General features: G+C 40.7%; 1 protein-coding gene across 1 annotated transcript; it reads right to left on the bottom strand.

Moving 5' to 3' along the window:
- Window positions 1-972: 972 nt before the first annotated feature.
- Window positions 973-11,811, bottom strand: LOC112233312 (zinc transporter Slc39a7). The gene is made up of 8 exons (XM_024400860.2): window positions 11,672-11,811; window positions 10,664-11,061; window positions 9,709-9,877; window positions 9,295-9,375; window positions 5,689-5,811; window positions 4,881-4,994; window positions 3,144-3,340; window positions 973-2,894 (listed from the first exon to the last, which is right to left on the bottom strand). Exons 2-8 carry the CDS (start codon window positions 11,054-11,056, stop codon window positions 2,640-2,642), a joined length of 1,332 nt encoding a protein of 443 aa, XP_024256628.1. The 5' UTR covers window positions 11,057-11,061; window positions 11,672-11,811; the 3' UTR covers window positions 973-2,639.
- Window positions 11,812-17,659: the final 5,848 nt, after the last annotated feature.

Here is a 17,659-nt window from a genome sequence, read left to right on the forward strand (position 1 = left end):
AACAAATAAGTGTTCAATTTCAACCTGACCATGATCATACATGTAATTTGTGTCTTTTCAGGTATTAAGGTAAGTAAAAAAATATATAAACTAATATTTGTCATTACCACCACACCCTGTCCTTACCATCATAGTTCATTATGTGGTGGTAATGACGTGTGGTGGAAATTACATTTTTACAGTATTTGGTCATAAATAGCAGGGATTCTAGCATGCGAACTTCAGTTGAACAGCTAGCATACAATGTATCCTAAATGCACATAGTTAAAACAATAACAAACCTAACATTTGATGAAATTATAGCCTATTTGTTAATGACGTAAAATAAAAAATATCTTCTCAAGCCATATTTACCTTGGATTTTTCTATAATTTCACAGCATCAAAATTTGAATCTCCTTCCATGACATCCATGTGTTCCACTGTGACTATTCCACTGTGACTATTGCGCACGGTGAACTAAGGCTTGTGTGCGGCTGCTAAGCCGTTATTGTGCTGATGTTGCTTCCAGAGGCAGCTTGTAACTCGGTAGTGAGTGTTGCAACTGAGACGATGAGTTTTACACGCTACCCACTTCAGCACACGGGGATCCCGTTCTGTGAGCTTGTGTGGCCTAACACTTCGTGGTTGAACCCGTTGTTGCTCCTAGACGTTTCCACTTCACAATAACAGCACTTACAGTTGACCAGGGAAGCTCTAGCAGGGCAGTAATTTGATGAACTGACTTGTTGGAAAGGTGGCATCCTATGACGGTGCAATGTTGAAAGTCACTGAGCTCTTCAGTAAGGCCATTCTACTGCCAATATTTGTCTATGGAGATTGCATGGCAGTGTGCTCGATTTTATACACCTGTCAGCGACCTAGGTTGGATTACTGTCTAATCAAGAATTGGATTGCTTGTATTTTTCATATTCTCTTGCATCAATTACATAATGAGAAACAGGTACCCAGTAAAGATAGTGTGAAACATTGAGAGAATCTTAAATTGTTTAATGAAAAGTCAAGATAACAAAGTAACAAAAATTCCACCAGTCTCCACCCCCACGCTTAACAAATATCCCATCCACCACTTTAACATTAGTCCTTTACTTGGTCCCTCTGATTAAATAGTGTGATTCCAAATCAAGCCATTGCACCCATCTATAGGCCAATGTTGACTACCTGAAGCATCCGATAAGACTTTTGATGCAAGGTATACAATCGATGAAAACATACGTATCACAGATACCTAGGTAAAGCAGCTTACTATACAATATTGGCAATACAGTTTCAGACCCACAAGAAAGTCAACCAGGTCCTGTGGATAGGGGCATGGAATCAGTCCAGAGATGCAGTCGTGTACACACAGAATGGTCCAGGGTGAGGGAGTTCTTTCTAAACGCATAACAGCTACAGCATTGATTGCCTTAATGAGACAAGGCCTTCTGTAGAGCAAACACACTCAGTGCAGGTTTGAGTACAGTACGCAAGAGAATGTGTGTGAATCCGCTAAAAGAATACATGTTACAATTCAACAAAACTTGCTGCAACAGTGGCTTATAAACACTAAACAAAAATGGAAGAGGGTTCATCATTCAGTTGTTCAAAATAAGGGCAAACATCACTTGGTCAAGACATTACAATGAAGTTGGGTTGAAGAAATTAGGTTTTGAAGGACAGTGTCTACTTCCCCCGAATCCTGTCACTCTGGATAATCGGTTAAGTTTCCACATGGATAGCCCACCCTAAATACATATTACTGTACTTCCACATTATGCAGGTATGGAAACCTTTTAACAAGTATATCTCCCTAGCTAAATGGTCAGTAACTGCTGTGTAATGTAGACATCTAAAACAGCTTAATCTTTCCCAATAAGTCCTATTCAGGAAACGGATGACATTTCATGACACTTCTGCCCTCATCGATGTCAAGTATCCAAGATGGCTGCTATTTGGGGACCTGGTAAAATGGACTATACGTTACACTGTAGTGCTCTTTTCATTTAATTGGAATGTTCCAGTTATATACTAATATACTCTGATCCTAAAAAATCTTGGAAAATGCCCTAACCACTTAACTGTCTAGTTCTATTGTGTTCAATCTGTGATCTCTGCCAGTACAATTAAAGGTAAAATAAACATTGCAAATATTTGTGTGTGGAGGCCATTCTTGACTTTAGTTAACTAAATGGACAGATTCAATGGTTAAACGGCAACTTAAAAGTACATTGTTTTGGGCTGCCATTTTGTGACCAGAAAGGGAATGAACTGTGCAATTATAATGGACTACAACTCCGAGTCATCTGCCTTGCTTTTCTAAGTCTCGGTTTGATGACCTATCGGACTTCGACACGGGGACAGTCCTGCTGATGAGGACTTTGTACAGTTCAGAACTTGTTAGTCATAATCCTCCAGTTGGTTGGTGTTGAAATGCAACTCCCTATTCAGGTCCTCTTTGGAACAAATAGTCCAGTCAGGTGAAAGCTCTTTGTCGGTCTCTTCTCACCTCTCTCCCGCTCTCCTTTAAACTTCATCAGTCTTTCCTTCCAATCACAACAATGATATAAATCCATCTCTCTGGTCCAGTCTCTCCTCCTCCCCTCTCCAAATACCTCCATCTTCTTAAGCGCTACCACCCTCTCTTATTGACGACTCAATCTCTCACTCGTACTCTGCGATTAGCACCATCATGTAAATTCCAACCAGCATCGCCAGGATCTCCATCACCGATTGGCCCAGACTAGAGCGCCCAACCAGCAGCTCAGGCAGGACCGTCACCGTGGCGATGTACACAAAGCCACCTGCAGTGAATGGCAAGATCCAGGCTGTGGCAGTCGCGCCCACCCCCTCAGCCAATAGGGAGCAGGCTGTGCCGGCAAGAGCCCCCAAGGCTGTCAGGAGCTGTAGACACATAGCCTGATGGGAAAGATGAAGTTGTCAATGGACATCTCTACCTACAGAGAATTTCTGATGCAGGTTGTTCAAACAGAAAAGACACACAAGTCTTACGGCTGCCACCATGTGTGAATAGGCTTTGTATTGTAGTCATGACAGACAACTGGTACCGAGCAGGTTTCAGTACATAGTCGAGCACATTTCCGTTTCCTGTCCGACATGAGTATGTGTAACATCAATTGTTATGAAAATTTGAAGCTTGTGCATTACCTTCTTCTTGGTGCAGCCAGACTGGACCAGGATGGCAAAGTCGCCAATCTCGTGGGGCACCTCGTGCAGCAGGATGGTGAGAGTGGTGACTGTGCCTACTGCTGGGCCCACCAGGAACGATGCCCCGATGGCCAACCCGTCAGTGAAATTGTGTGTGAAGTCAGCAGCCAGGTTCAGGTAGCCCGATACCTTGATATCTATATTGATAGGGACGTCAAACGTTCAGCACAGAATCTATGGACTCTAGTCTAGAGCGCCTGGTTAAATTGTGCTTAGGAGAATTTGTTAACTCCCTCCATGGTTAAAGCACAAATAAATACATGTCATTGTTGTAAAAATGTGAGTGTACTACATTTACTATCATATATTAAAATATTTAATTACTTTGACATATTTATTTCTGTTATATTACGCTAATTTCCCTATGGCGGACAAAACATGTCCACCTTACACAAGCTTGCATTTTCACAACATACAATGTAGCGGAATTATATACATGCTTTTTTCTTCAGATTGGTGATATTAATATCCAAATTTACAGTCATCACGAATGTATTAAATGGATTGCTTTAAACAGATTTGGCACCATTGATTTTATGATACGCGCCTATCAGTCACAGGACTTCTAATTTTAAAGCTCAAATGGCCCAGAACATTTTGTGGCTCTCTGTATAAAAGTTGATGGCCGCACACCAATACACTGATTTGAGACCCAAACTATCACCCAAACAACAGCCAACCCTTGTCAGTGATGACATCCTATGCCAGGGATCGGGATTCGTTGAAGTTAAATAACAAAACAACCGATTAGTTTCTACACCGTTTCAGCAGCCTTCCATGAATCTCTAGCCGATATTCTAGAATTTAGTTGATTTTGAACCATGTTTGTTTACACAGGAGGTGATCAACAAAACTGGCGTTACACTTACCACGTCGGCAACCGCCTTGAATCAAAATGGAACACTTCTAAATTTAGCTTTAACCCAGGGGTTCCCAAACGTTCACTCGGGTGCCCCCCTTCCAGCATTTGGGAACACCCCCTCCCCCCTTCCAGCATTTGGGAACCCCCCTTCCAACATTTGGGAACCCCCCAGTTTCAATGTGGTTATTGAGCTGTGGTAGTTTCAACAGAACATACAACTTGCTTTCCCCCCTAATCATTATGAGTGATCTATCAATTTGGTGTGTGTGCAGTTTATAAGGAGTCCTATAAAAATAATACAAGTAATCTGATTACTATTCTTGCACATGTGTGTGTAGATAGTACATTTTATGCTTGCAATACATCAGGAACTGTTTCTACATATTGGTTATTGATTTGGACACATTAAAACTGTTTTGACAAGGGGCTATTTCTCAAAATGATTTGCCACCGGAAACATGTTTTAGGAATATAAATGTAACTTTCTATATTCATTTCAAATGGTATTGTACTTAATCTGGTAAAAAGTGCTGAATGAGTCCAAAAACATGCTGTGTTTGATTTATTTTGATGTACCAGAAATCACCAAAATGTGGTTTCCCTGCTTAATATTGAGAAGGGAGAATGGACAATAATCGCAACAGTTAAACGCAATAACAGAGAAACAGGATTGATTTGAGGCTGGTAAATTAAATGCTGTCAAAGTGAATATTCTCTTTGAGCAAAATTGGTTTTGATATTTTTAAAAAAAGAAGCAATTTCAGTAAAGGCAAACTGCCCAATAAGAAATTAAGTGGCAATTAGTCAACTCTTACCTGTAGTTTTCTCCTCCACTCCCTTTGGAGTCTTCTCATCTTTGCTTTCTTTTCCATCTTTCTCACCCTCCTTATTTTCTTCCTCCCCGTCACTCTCCTTTGCCTTAGGAGCAGCTGAAAAAAATACAAAAAAAAATACATGTGCATAACTCTTTGGTGTACTGACCACCCCCCTTTATTTAACTAGGCAAGTCAGTTAAGAACAAATTCTTATTTACCAAGACGGCTTAGAAGATCAGCATCTAATCCCCTGACCATACAGTAGCTCTCGGCAAGAGGGAAATCTCAATGAATCAATGTTCAGACTTCAAAAATGGACCCAGAGGTCATGTTACAAAACCAACTAGCTGCTAGCCTAAAGATGTGGCTCCGCAAATACAGGTGTGCCAAGCTTGTAGCATTACCCAAAAAGACTTGACGCTGTAATCGCTTCCAAAGGTGCTTCAACAAAGTAAATGGTCTGGATATTTATGTAAATGTGATATTTCCGGGTTGTTTTTTTAAAAATCATTATGGGGTATTGTCTAGATTGATGGGGTAAAAAACAATGTCATCCATTTTAGAATTAGGCTGTAACGTAACAAAATGTGGAAAGAGTCAAGGGGTCTGAATACTTCCGAATGCACTAAGTGGTCAACAGGAGGAAAGAAATGCATTACACAGAGAGATCATTTCAAGGCATGAGAGTCATAGTAAAAAAAAAAAAAAGCTCATGTTGAATTGATATAGCAGGAGCACATGCATCAATTCAAATGGGCTTTTTGTTTTCCCCCTGTGCTACAAACTCCAATTAAAATTGATTACCTACCGTGAGAGTGTCCATGTCCATTTCCTTCCTTCAGGAAGCGAACAAATTTTTCCACCACCAGGAAGGCCACAATTCCTCCGAGGACCCACAGCCCTACTGACATCATGTGACCATGGGCGGCACCTACAGGTATGACAAGGAGCACCGTCAGGGACATGCCGTTTGCCAAAATGGGGGCAGACCCCCCCACCCAAAAAAATAAAGAGTAGAAGAGATTTCTTAAAGCATGGAAAATACTGGTATGTGACCATTGGTGATTGACATTCTGCACAATCCAAGATGGTAGCAAGTCAGTCTGTCCGTTTGTATGTGTGGTCCTTGAGATCAGAGATAAAGAGTTGTTTTAATTAGCCTGAACCTGTTTAGAGAAGCAAACACTTTTGATGTGAAGGTGGATACTGTTTATAACAACTTTCTTTTTTTTTAAAGAGCTCAGTCTCTATTTCACAAAATGTACTTGTACAAAGATTTCTGATTGAGAAGGCCCTTTTTTTCCTGCCTCGGGCCGCTCGTAAACTGTAGCCTACACCTTTCTGGAGGTGGAGCTCGCCAAGTAAGGAGCGTCTTGTCTGCGCGCAAGGCCTGCTACACGAGCGCAGGCGCACACTGAGGGCTTGGAGCGGAGAAGCGGTTACTGGACTGGAAAACCTGATGCACTGTGGGAAAAAAATCTGTTCTACACAACGTCTACTGGTCGTTGCACACCAGTCCTGAAATACCTCTAAAAACTTGCATTATGTATATGTTACTGTGCCTGCTCTTTACTCAATGCCATCCCGGATTTAATAGTCTGAATGATCAATGGGTGAGTGAATCATCTTCAACTTACGCCCTACAACTTGCAAATGCTCCGACGAGACCATCATGTCAATACCACCAGGCACTTGGTCTCTCTCTGCAATTGCATTTCTACCACTCTCAAACACAACTTGAACTACACTTGATGGCATACTTCCAACATCTAAAACTATCGAAAGACTCAGCTCGTTTTATTGACAATGGTGCTGGCTTCGCCAAGTCCTCACGCATTGGGCAACAGACACATTGTTATGCTTTTATTGTTGATCTCTGGTAACGTCACTGAATCCCGCTCAATTAATTCACGTGCTTACAAGACCGAATCCCAGAGCACCTAACAAATCAACACTGATGGACATTATTCTAACGTATACCCCTCACAAATACACACCGACTGGGATATTCTGTAATGTCAGTGAAAACTGTGCAACTGCTTGTGTTAGAAATACAAAAATGACCAAAGCCAAACCCAGTTATATTTAAGACATTTTAGACAGTTTAATGAGCAAGGGTTCTTAAATGATCTGTACCATAATATTGACAGTCTGATTGACAACTCTGATTCCCGATGTTGACACTTGCCTGGGACTATTTTTTATATGAAATTTGTGTCCATTTGTGATAAGCATGCCCCTGTGAAAACATTTAGAATCACTGGAAGGGACAATCCCTGGTTTTCAGATAAATTGGCAGAATTAAGTAGAACGATGTCTCTTGGGCTCAAGCCAGATATGCACATGCTCCTGTTGACTGGGCCTCCAGAGCGCTAAGAAACAAATGCACAGGATTGATCAGGAAGTCCAAATCAGTTTACTATTTAAATGCAGTCACAGAGAACCTAAACAGCCCTACCAAGCTCTGAAAGATAATCAAATCTGTGTCTGGTTCTAATGTATACACTGGCCTTCCTGACCATTTAATGATGGATTCTAATGAAGTGAAGGATAAAGCCCATATTGTTTTTAACAAGCACTTCATATCTGCTGGTTCAGTTTTTGATAATGGTGGGGCCCAGGCCTCTAATGTAAGCTCTGTTACAGTCAACTATGATATAAGCCATTATGTGAACCATTTTAACTTTGTGCCTGTTTCTCATGCTGAGGTCTATAAAGCACTAAAGGCAATAGACACTGAATAGTCTGCAGGTCCAGACAACCTGGACCTCTACCTCTTAAAGATAGAAGCTGGTATTATCACTGAACCCGTGGCTCACATTTTCAACTTGAGCCTCTTGACCAATTCCATACCCGGCATTTGGAAATCAGCTTATGTCCTCCCGCTGCTAAAGAGTGGAGATCGCTCAGATGCTAATAACTATCGTCCTATCTCCAAACTCCCTATCCTGGCCAAAGTCTATGAATCCATAGTGAACCCAGTTTAAAAAAAGGTCTTAATTGAAAAGAACATGCTGAGCGGTCTTCAGTCTGGCTTTAGATCGGGAGCAGAGCACCACAACTGCAGCTATGGCAGCGGCAAATGACATCATTAATGCACTTGATAAAAAGCAACATTGTGCTGCTCTGTTTGTGGATTTATCAAAGGCCTTTGATTCATTTGACCATGAATTGTTGCTAGCTATACTCAGTAACATTGGTCTCAGGGAAGGGGCAGTAAATTGGTTAAGAAACTAACTTTCTGAGAACACAATGTGTATATACTGACAATCACAAGTCTGACTTTCTTGCGATTAATAGAGGTGTGCCCCAGGGATCCATTTTAACTCCTGTGTTGTTCTCCCTTTTTATTAATGATTTGGGAAATGGGATGCAACCAGCAATTACATCTATATGCAGATGATAGAGTCATATATTCCTGTGCTCCTCTAGTTCAGGCTGTTGAAGAGCTCCAGACTGCTTTTCAGTCACTGCAGGCCTCCCGCTATGGTCTCAAACTTGTCTTGAATATACGAAAAAAAACTACATTCATGACCTTTACCAGAGCTCGAACTCTGCCAGAGAAGGTTAGCATTGTCACATCTGGTGGCTTATCCATTGAAAAAGTGTCATCCTACAAATACCTAGGTATATGGTTAGATGACAAGTTGTCCTTTAAAGTTCATATGGATAATCTTGTGAGGAAGCTTAAATTGAAAATGGGTTTTTATTTTCGTAATCAGGCTTGCTTCCCACTTATGCCTAGAAAGAAGCCACTTCTCTCAGTAAATTATTATGGTGACTTGATTTATATGCATGCAGCCTCCTCTGTCTTACAGAGACTGGACTCCATTTATCATGCATCCTTGAGGTTTATTACAAAGCCAAGTCACTCACCCACCATAGCACCTTGGACCAAATGGTAGGTTGGACCACATTTCATATGCGCAGAAAGCTACATTTGTATGTGTTCATCTACAAAACCCTTTTGGGCAAACTCCCTCTTTAACACTGTAGTCTGTTCTCCTTCACCACCAGCAGTTATCATACCCGGTCTGCTAGATGGTTGCTACTTAAAATTCCCCAGGATTTCACAGTATTAGGCAAGACTGCCTTCTCTTCTTCTGCACCAGACACATGGAATAGTCTACAATCCATGCTTCATCTAGATATGTTAGTGCCACTGAATGAATTGAAAATATTGATGAGCGACTGTTACGGAGGAGTGTAAATGCTTTTTTTAGGCTGGATCGTGTATTGTTGTATTTTTTAATTCTGTAATGTATTGATGGTTGCTGCCTTCTTGGCCAGGTCTCCCTTGAAAAAGACACTCTGGGTCTCAATGGGCTTTTCCTGGTTAAATAAAAGGTTTCATCAAATGAAAAATGTAATGATCAGCTGGATAATATGATGGTGTTCGTAAATGTAGATATACCATGCGAGTGGCCATGATCCTGTGATTCTTCACTGTCATGTGAGTGGCCGTGTCCCTCGTCTCCATGGTGAGAGTGAGGCACTGTGTAAACAAGTGAGAGATAATAAGAAAGAATTACAATGGATATCAGACTGGCATGACAACATCCTTTTAACTACAAACCAATACATATTTATTTTTTTGGCTCAGTTTAAAGGTTGCATTTCCTTCACTGATTATTCTGTGTAAAGATTAAATCCCAGAATCATACCTAAAAATATTAATTCCATCAATACCAAAAATATTCAATAAACTAGATAGGCAATCAATTGTTTTCACTTAATTAAGAAATCTACCGTAACAACAATAGTTTAGGGGAAAAGGTGTGGAATGCCCTCCCTTCACTTCAAGTAGTTGTGTGATACTGACACTAACCCAGGGCGTGAGGGATGAGGTGTAGGAAGGCATCTCCCAGCAGGCCACCAGAGGCAAAGCTCAGCAGCACCTTCAGGAGGTTCTTGTGCTGGTCTGTATTGGACTGGACTGGGATCAGGAAGAGGATGAAGAAGGGAGCAGCACTGATCAGCAGGGTGGCACCGATGGCCTAATGGTAAGAATAGGAGAGAAAAACAGAGGTCATAAGAGGCCATTTTAAAAGTGTGTGAGCAGGCGTGCTTGTGGGTAGTAAAATAATCACACACTTGATAAGGATGGCTGTTTTGAGTTCCAAGGGTATCAAACCAATGTAATCGACTTCATCAAATAAGGAAAGGCTATTCCCTGTCTACAAAAGTACTTACATTCCAACCCATTCAATAATTGAATGCCAAATAAATACATTCCAATTCAGGTCCAATTCAATTGACCGTACCTAAATAGTTGACCTGTTGAGTCGTGCTGACCAGGACATTTAAATAATGGTAAAATAGTGTCTAACAAACCTAATCCTTTTGAACATGGCAAATAAAAATGTTAACTTTATAACAGAGAAGGATTTTGACTACAGTGAAAATCGACAGAAAGTTATTGCCAGTACACTGCAGTGAGGTTGTCTGGTCCAGTTGTCAAAACCAAATGAGTCAATAGAACTCTAGACAAAACTTAGCAACAAACTCACTGGCAAAGGGAAATGTTTTTGTAGAAAAGTAATAGGCAGCCTGCGTTTGCACTGGGACTCAGTAGGAAAGTCAAGAGGTTGTTTGAATGAACAGGAGGGATACCGACTGACAAAGATGTGACATTTTGCATATTATTTGATATAAGGTAGGCCTTGACCACTAATGGACATCTAAATGTAGCACGGGACCTGGACAAAAATCATGTTTCAAATATCCACAGTAACACATTCATGTCCCTTCATGAATGACTCCAAGGTCTCCACTGACAATACCTGCATCCAGAGCTCCACTATGTCCCTCTTCTCTCCTTCTGCCTCCCTTATCACCCTCTCTCCTCCGTGGGTGTGCCCGTGTCCACTCTCCTCGTGCTTATGTCCATGGTCATGTGCGTGACCGTGATGAGACTCCTCAGCACTCCACTTGCTCGCCCCATGGTGCAGTTTCTGACTGCCATGGGAGTGACCATCGGAACCGCCGCCCCCGTGCGAGTGTGCATGCCCATGGTGGTCGTGTGCATGCCCATGGTGGTCGTGTGCATGCCCATGGTGGTCGTGTGCATGCCCATGGTCATGAGAGTGGCTATGAGCAACAGTTAGCTGGGCGGCTAGCAACAGCACTGCTCCCGAGAACAGTGTTAACGCTAGCAGACGTCCATGGGCCATCATCTCACCTAGAACAGACACACAAAGGGAACATCTATGGTTACAGTTGCCTGCCTTAGTACAGCAACACTGGCTTCATATATCAACAGCTTAATTTCATCATGATTGTGGGAAGTTACAGTGGATGGGTTACGCTAGCTAGTTACCATATAACACATTATCAAACATTCCATTGACATCCCATCTGCTAACGTTACACCTAACAGCATTCCCATGATGGCCTTCTGCTAAGGCAATAGGCCTAACGTTACACTTTTCCATTGACTCCTCGTATAAGACTGACTCAGGAAGAGGGAAAGGGTCCTAAATGGGGAAGTAGCCTTGCTGAGTAGCTAACGTAGCTAGATGCCCTTAAAGTGATGGATTGAAAGAGATGCGATTGTTGTTGTACCTAGCAAGTTATTTAACGTTAGCCCCTAACTGTCTGGCTAGCAGCTAGCCACATCGACAAAGATGGATGTGAATGCGATTAAAGGAATGCAGATGTCGCAGTTTATCTTGCATGCAGCGTGTTGTCGGGATAATTAGCTAAATTAAGTACAATAGCAAACAACGGTTGGCTAACGTTTGCGGTGATGACAACAATGTTGCAGTATAAGCGAATTACCACACACTCACGTGTCTGCTGTAATTATGCAGCGATGATAGTTAATCAAACAAATTCTTCCAAACAGAGCAAAGGGTCTCAAAGGTGTCTATTCATTCTCAGACGTGGCATTTAGTCAAATCATTAGAAACCTCGCGTGATTTCAGTCGCTGGTGTAAATAAATAGTACCTGTCATAATATCGCGAGATTTATGTTTTTGTAATCTCTCATCCGGACTCAAAGATGGTGGATAGATGAAGGCGTCCAACTCAGGCCGTTTACCATTGGTGCACATTGACTGATCCGTATATTGGATGGAGAAAATAAATTAACTTACTCCATGCTTCTGTTATTTGATGAAGAGTCTCTCCCTTCTCATATAAAGTTAGGATTCATGATATTTTTTTATTTATATTATTTTTTATTTCACTTTTATTTAACCAGGTAGACTAGTTTAGAACACTTTCTCATTTGCAACTGCGACCTGGCCAAGATAAAGCAAAGCAGTTTGACACATACAACAACACAGAGTTACACATGGAATAAACAAACATACAATCAATAATACAGTAGAAAAATCTATACACAGCATGTGCAAATGAGGTAGGATAAAAGAGGTAAGGCAATAAATAGGCCGTGGTGGCAAAGTAAGTACAATATAGCAATTAAACACTGGAATGGTAGAATGTGCAGAAGATGAATGTGCAAGTAGAGATACTGGGATGCAAAGGAGCAAGATAAATAAATAAATACACTATGGGGTAGATTGGAACGGCTATTTACAGATGAGCTATGTACAGGTGCGGTGATCTGTGAGCTGCTCTGACAGCTGGTGCTTAAAGCTAGTAAGAGGTAAGAGTCTCCAGCTTTAGTGATTTTTTCAGTTCGTTCCAGTCATTGGCAGCAGAGAACTGGAAGGAGAGGCGGCCGAAGGAAGAATTGGCTTTGGGGGTGACCAGTGAGATATACCTGCTGGAGCGCGTGCTACGGGTGGGTGCTGCTATGGTGACCAGTGAGCTGAGATAAGGCGGGGCATTACCTAGCAGAAACTTGTAGATGACCTGGAGCCAGTGGATTTGGTGTCCTAAGGTTGAGATTGTTAAAGAAACTAGATCATATGAGATGGAATTGTGCGTGCAATTAGTATAGGCCTGTTGTAACTGTTTTGTGTGTGTAGCATGAGAAGTATTTCCCATTATGTCCTTGGGACACAGCCAAGAGCTGACAAGTCAGACCAACGGTTTCCTGTTAGCCTGAAGGGAAATAACTGGTTCTTCTTAATCAGGGTTGGGTAGGTCACTTTCTAAATGTAATCTGTTACATTTACTAGTTACCTGTCCAAAATTGTAATCAGTAACGTAACTTCTGGATTAACCAAATTGAGTAACGTAATCTGATCACACTCTGTTACTTTTAGATTTATTCCCCCTTAAGAGGCATTAGAAGAAGACAACATGTACGTCACCAATTGAACCAATTGCAGGATAAATCAATGTTAAAGGTTACATAGCTGGCCATATATGGATGTAACATTTTACTTTATGGGTTGGTTATGTAGGCTTCTTCTAATCCATCGCTTTCTTCTACATATAATAATAATATTCAAATTGTCATGACGTTGGCCTGGGGCTAGGTTTATGACAGTCATAAATACCTCTTCCCCCCTTTTTCCTCTCTCTACCCTACTGATGTTACATTTGCAAAACCCTTGGATAACATAGAAATTCTGGCCTCCTGGGTGGCACAGTGGTTAAGGACACTGTACTGCAGCGCCAGCTATGTCACCAGAGACTCTGGGTTCGCGCCCAGGCTCTGTTGTAACCGGCCTCCCGGTTGTGGAAGAGTTCTCGGATTCAAATGGAATTGTTGTTCATTTTATATGTTTGAATATGAAATTATTCGTGATGAAATGTGATTTTAGCTTCTAAAATGTGAGATTTGGGTTTTCAAGTCTACACATCAGAGTTATCAGATCCACATGGAATTGTTGTTCAATTTATATGTTTGAATATGGAATTATTCGTGATGGGATGAAATGTGATTTTAGCTTCTAAAATGTGAGATTTGGGTTTTCATAAGGTAGGGCTCTGCTCAATCAGTGGCCCGCCCCCGTGAAGGGACATGGGCTATGAAAGTCTTCAAACATGCCCTCCTCTCCCTTCCTATATAAAACCTTGACGACAATATAACCTCCTGTTCCAAAGATGTGAGGACGACGGTCCGATGTCAGAATGGTTCAGATAATAACTACAGAACGAAGCCAACATCAGCGTGAGCTTTGGTTTCGAATGGTATGAACTTTGAACTCTTATTCACTACAGAAGTGATACCTCCTAGCCGTTGAGTTAGCAACAGCAGCTGCAAACGCAGGTTAGGAAGGAACAGACAGAGTATCCCTGCCTACCAGACAACGACATTACTACAACGTATCCAATTTACCAGCAGAGACATTCTTCAAAGGACAAAGGACTCGGTTGGGCAACACGGCCTTCCATCTACCACCAACCAGCTCAGAGTAAATATTTATTGCATTTTCCTTTTTCAAATGGGCAGTAATTTAGAATGCATAAGATACTGTATTTATGATAGCACAGCTTCGCCCTTTGTTCCTCAGTCTTCCTGCTCTTTCACTCAAACCCAGCCATTTTCTTTTGTGTAACCAGCTGTCATATCTGTTCCGCCCGCTAGGGATGTTTTCCTTTATGACGTCATTTGTAATCAAGTTATGATTTAATTATGTGTATGTGTATTTCTGTGTGATTAGTTAGGTATTTAGTAAATAAATAATTAAACCCAATTTTGTATTGCTGATTCAACTTGCTAGCCAGGGTTCGTGCAGATAACCAAGAATTTACAACTTTCAGATGAGACTGAATTAAGATGACGATTAATATTGACTGCTATTGATGTAAAATATTACTAGGTCTTTAAGAGTTTATTCGGAAGATAACAGCTCTATAAATATTGTTTCATGGTGCCCCGACTCTCTAGTTAATTACATTTACATGATTAGCTCAATCAGGTAATATTAATTACGGAGAAATTATTTGATAGAATAGCATGTCATGTCACTTAATCCGGCATAGCCAAAGACACAACAAAATATATATTTATGTTAAAAACCAAAGTCTATTATAATTCCAGTCATTCAAATAAATGTTATACCCCTCGATCTTCAAGAATAGGACTTTGAAATATAGAAGTATAGGGTAGCCAAATTGTTTTACCTGAGCATTACACCAAAACGAAGGACTTATTAGCCAGCCCTATTCTGTTGATTATGATTTTGTTGTCACGGAGGACTGATTGGGCTTGTCACGCCCTGGCCTTAGAGAGACATTTTTATGTCTCTATTTGGTTTGGTCAGGGTGTGATTTGGGTGGGCATTCTATGTTCTGTTTTCTATGTTTTGGAATTTCTATGTTTTGGCCGGGTATGGTTCTCAATCAGGGACAGCTGTCTATCGTTGTCTCTGATTGGGAATCATACTTAGGCAGCCTTTTTCCCTGTTATGTTTGTGGGAAGTTATCTTTGTTAGTGGCACTATAGCCCTGTAAGTGTCACGGTTGTTGTTGGTTTTTGTTGGTGACATTTAACAAATAAATAGGAAAATGTACGCTCACCACGCTGCACTTTGGTCCACTTCTTTCAAAGTATTTTTTTATTGCAATGGTCATAAACTGTACAGCACAAGCGGAAAAGAAGTTTGAGAAAATTGGAATCATTCTGATTGTAGCTGAATGTTGGGTCTACGTGATTTCACAGTCGAGGCCTTGCAAGAAATCCCGTCGGTGAATGTTCCCCCTTAGCCTGTGTAGGGATGTATTTTGGAATGGACTGTGATTGAATAAGTGGGATGGGTTTTGTTTGTTGACATGTCTTTTTTTGTATTTTTTATGATGTAGTTTTCCCCCCTTTCCTACAATGGATTTTTATTTCCTCGTTCAGTACCTCGTCCAGCTGGTGGCAGTAATGGTCAAAATTCCGGTCATCTTAAGGGGGTGGCTCTTCCATAGACACCAATGCATTAGCAGCTGGGTCTGTTCTGCTTAGTTCATTGACTGTATATGAACCAGAAACAAATAGGGAGTGGGATGTCTCGCTTCCTCTTCCGTCTCTGGTGGACTCTCTTTGACTGCTATTCTTTTCAGGGAAATCATTTCACAGATTACTTTGGCAAAGGCAATGACCAATAATGGAATTCACTTATTTAGGGGAGGTTTCCTTTCAACTGAGAGTGTGTTGTAGGTGTTTAGGAAACTATTACAGTCTTATTGTATTTCCATGTATTGCTTTCAGAGAATCCACACAAATAATGGAAAAATGTAGTCCTAATTAAATGAAGGAATCTAGACTACCTTTGTACACTTGTACTATATTTCACAAGATCAGGACAGGACTACTGCATTTGATGTTGACGTTTCTCTATGAAAAGCAATGGAATTCCAACTAACAAAACTTATAGTGAGACGGGATGGAAATACTGTGTTGCTCTATTCAGGGACAGAGAAAAAGCGGGTTAGCCATGCTCACTGTCATCTGCCATGTCTCTACACACTTTCCTCTTGTCCCATGTCCACACCTTGGCTCAACCCTGACCCTAGTTTAATGTCCACGCCCTGGCTCAACCCTACACTGAACCCTAGCAATAACCCTAAACTTAGCTCTAGCCTTATGTTCAACCCTCACCCTAAAGTGATAGTCACACTTTTATCCTACTTTTCTCTATGGACCCATAAGGTGCTGGAACTCAGCTCTGCCTGGCTCTCCCTTTGACCCAAGTTGCAGGAGTCTGACTCCGGATAGCTGGGTTGTTCCACTAAAAGAGTGCCCCTTTTGCATCCCTTTGATATTTCAAGTAGAAATTGTGCACCAATATTGCAGTTTAAAAGCCTGTTATATTAAATGAAGTGCCCTTTAATATAGACCACATGGAAAATTAAATAAATCTGATTTTTAATATGAATTAAGATTTGCTAAAGTGCCAAATCCATCATTTTGACATGTCCCTCCATGCACCCTCTGTCACTTCTAGAAAGATTTTAACCCACTTAACCCACACATTTCTCCAAGTTTTCACCATCATTGTAAAGCCCTAGATATTTTGTTGCTTCGACAAAGTCAATGCTGAAGATGATTATTTATTTACTATGATTAGTGATTCATTTATGTTTGTCCCTCATTTGAAGGTCAACCCTGTTACATGAAAGGAGCTCTCATTTTAATATGATGAAACTATTCCTTTAAAAATATTTTTCAAAAGAAACATTGAACATCTAATAGTCAAATCATTGTGTAAAAGCAGGTGAGCTTGTTCTACACTTTTGGCAATTTTCTGGTGTTTTATGTTGGGAAACTGAGCTGGTCGATCCTAACACGTCAACCCTGTTACCCATAGAAATCTTTTAACAATGTTTTTTTTTTTGTGAAGCTTGCATTCAATTGTCCCTTCCTGTTGCACACAACAAGCTTCCATTTCCCCAATCAAAAGGTGATTTATGGCTGATTTAAGATGAAATCGTCAAACCTGTTACGGTCAACCCTGTTACTTCATTTGGTGCTTAATAGACAATTAATATAGTATTTTTTTTATTTAACCTCTTGAGATGGGAAAAATTGTTTTTCATGAAGTGGAACATGTGCTCTTTATGACAGAATGTGTTAAAATTAAGTGAAGTTACACTTCTCAAAAGGCACCGAAATGGCGGAATGACCCATCTCCAGTACAATTTAAAGGCCAATTGCAGCCATTTAAAAAAAATATCAATATCAATTTTTTTCTTAGTACCTTACTGTAATTATTTTCAATCAAAATGGTACAAAAAAGAAGAAACAAAAATAGCTTCTTAAGCAAAGAGCCATTTCTCAAGAAATAATTGAGATAGGACTGTCTGTGAGTGGTCTAGGTGACACTTCAGGCGGTCTTGTCAAGCAGTTCTTACACTAAAAAGGCAGTATAGTCATCGTGACAATTTCATAGTATTATTCCAACCTCATAATGTGGAAATATATATAAGAA

Source organism: Oncorhynchus tshawytscha, linkage group LG31, assembly GCF_018296145.1.
Source record: "Oncorhynchus tshawytscha isolate Ot180627B linkage group LG31, Otsh_v2.0, whole genome shotgun sequence".
In the NCBI taxonomy this organism is placed as follows: Eukaryota; Metazoa; Chordata; class Actinopteri; order Salmoniformes; family Salmonidae; genus Oncorhynchus; species Oncorhynchus tshawytscha.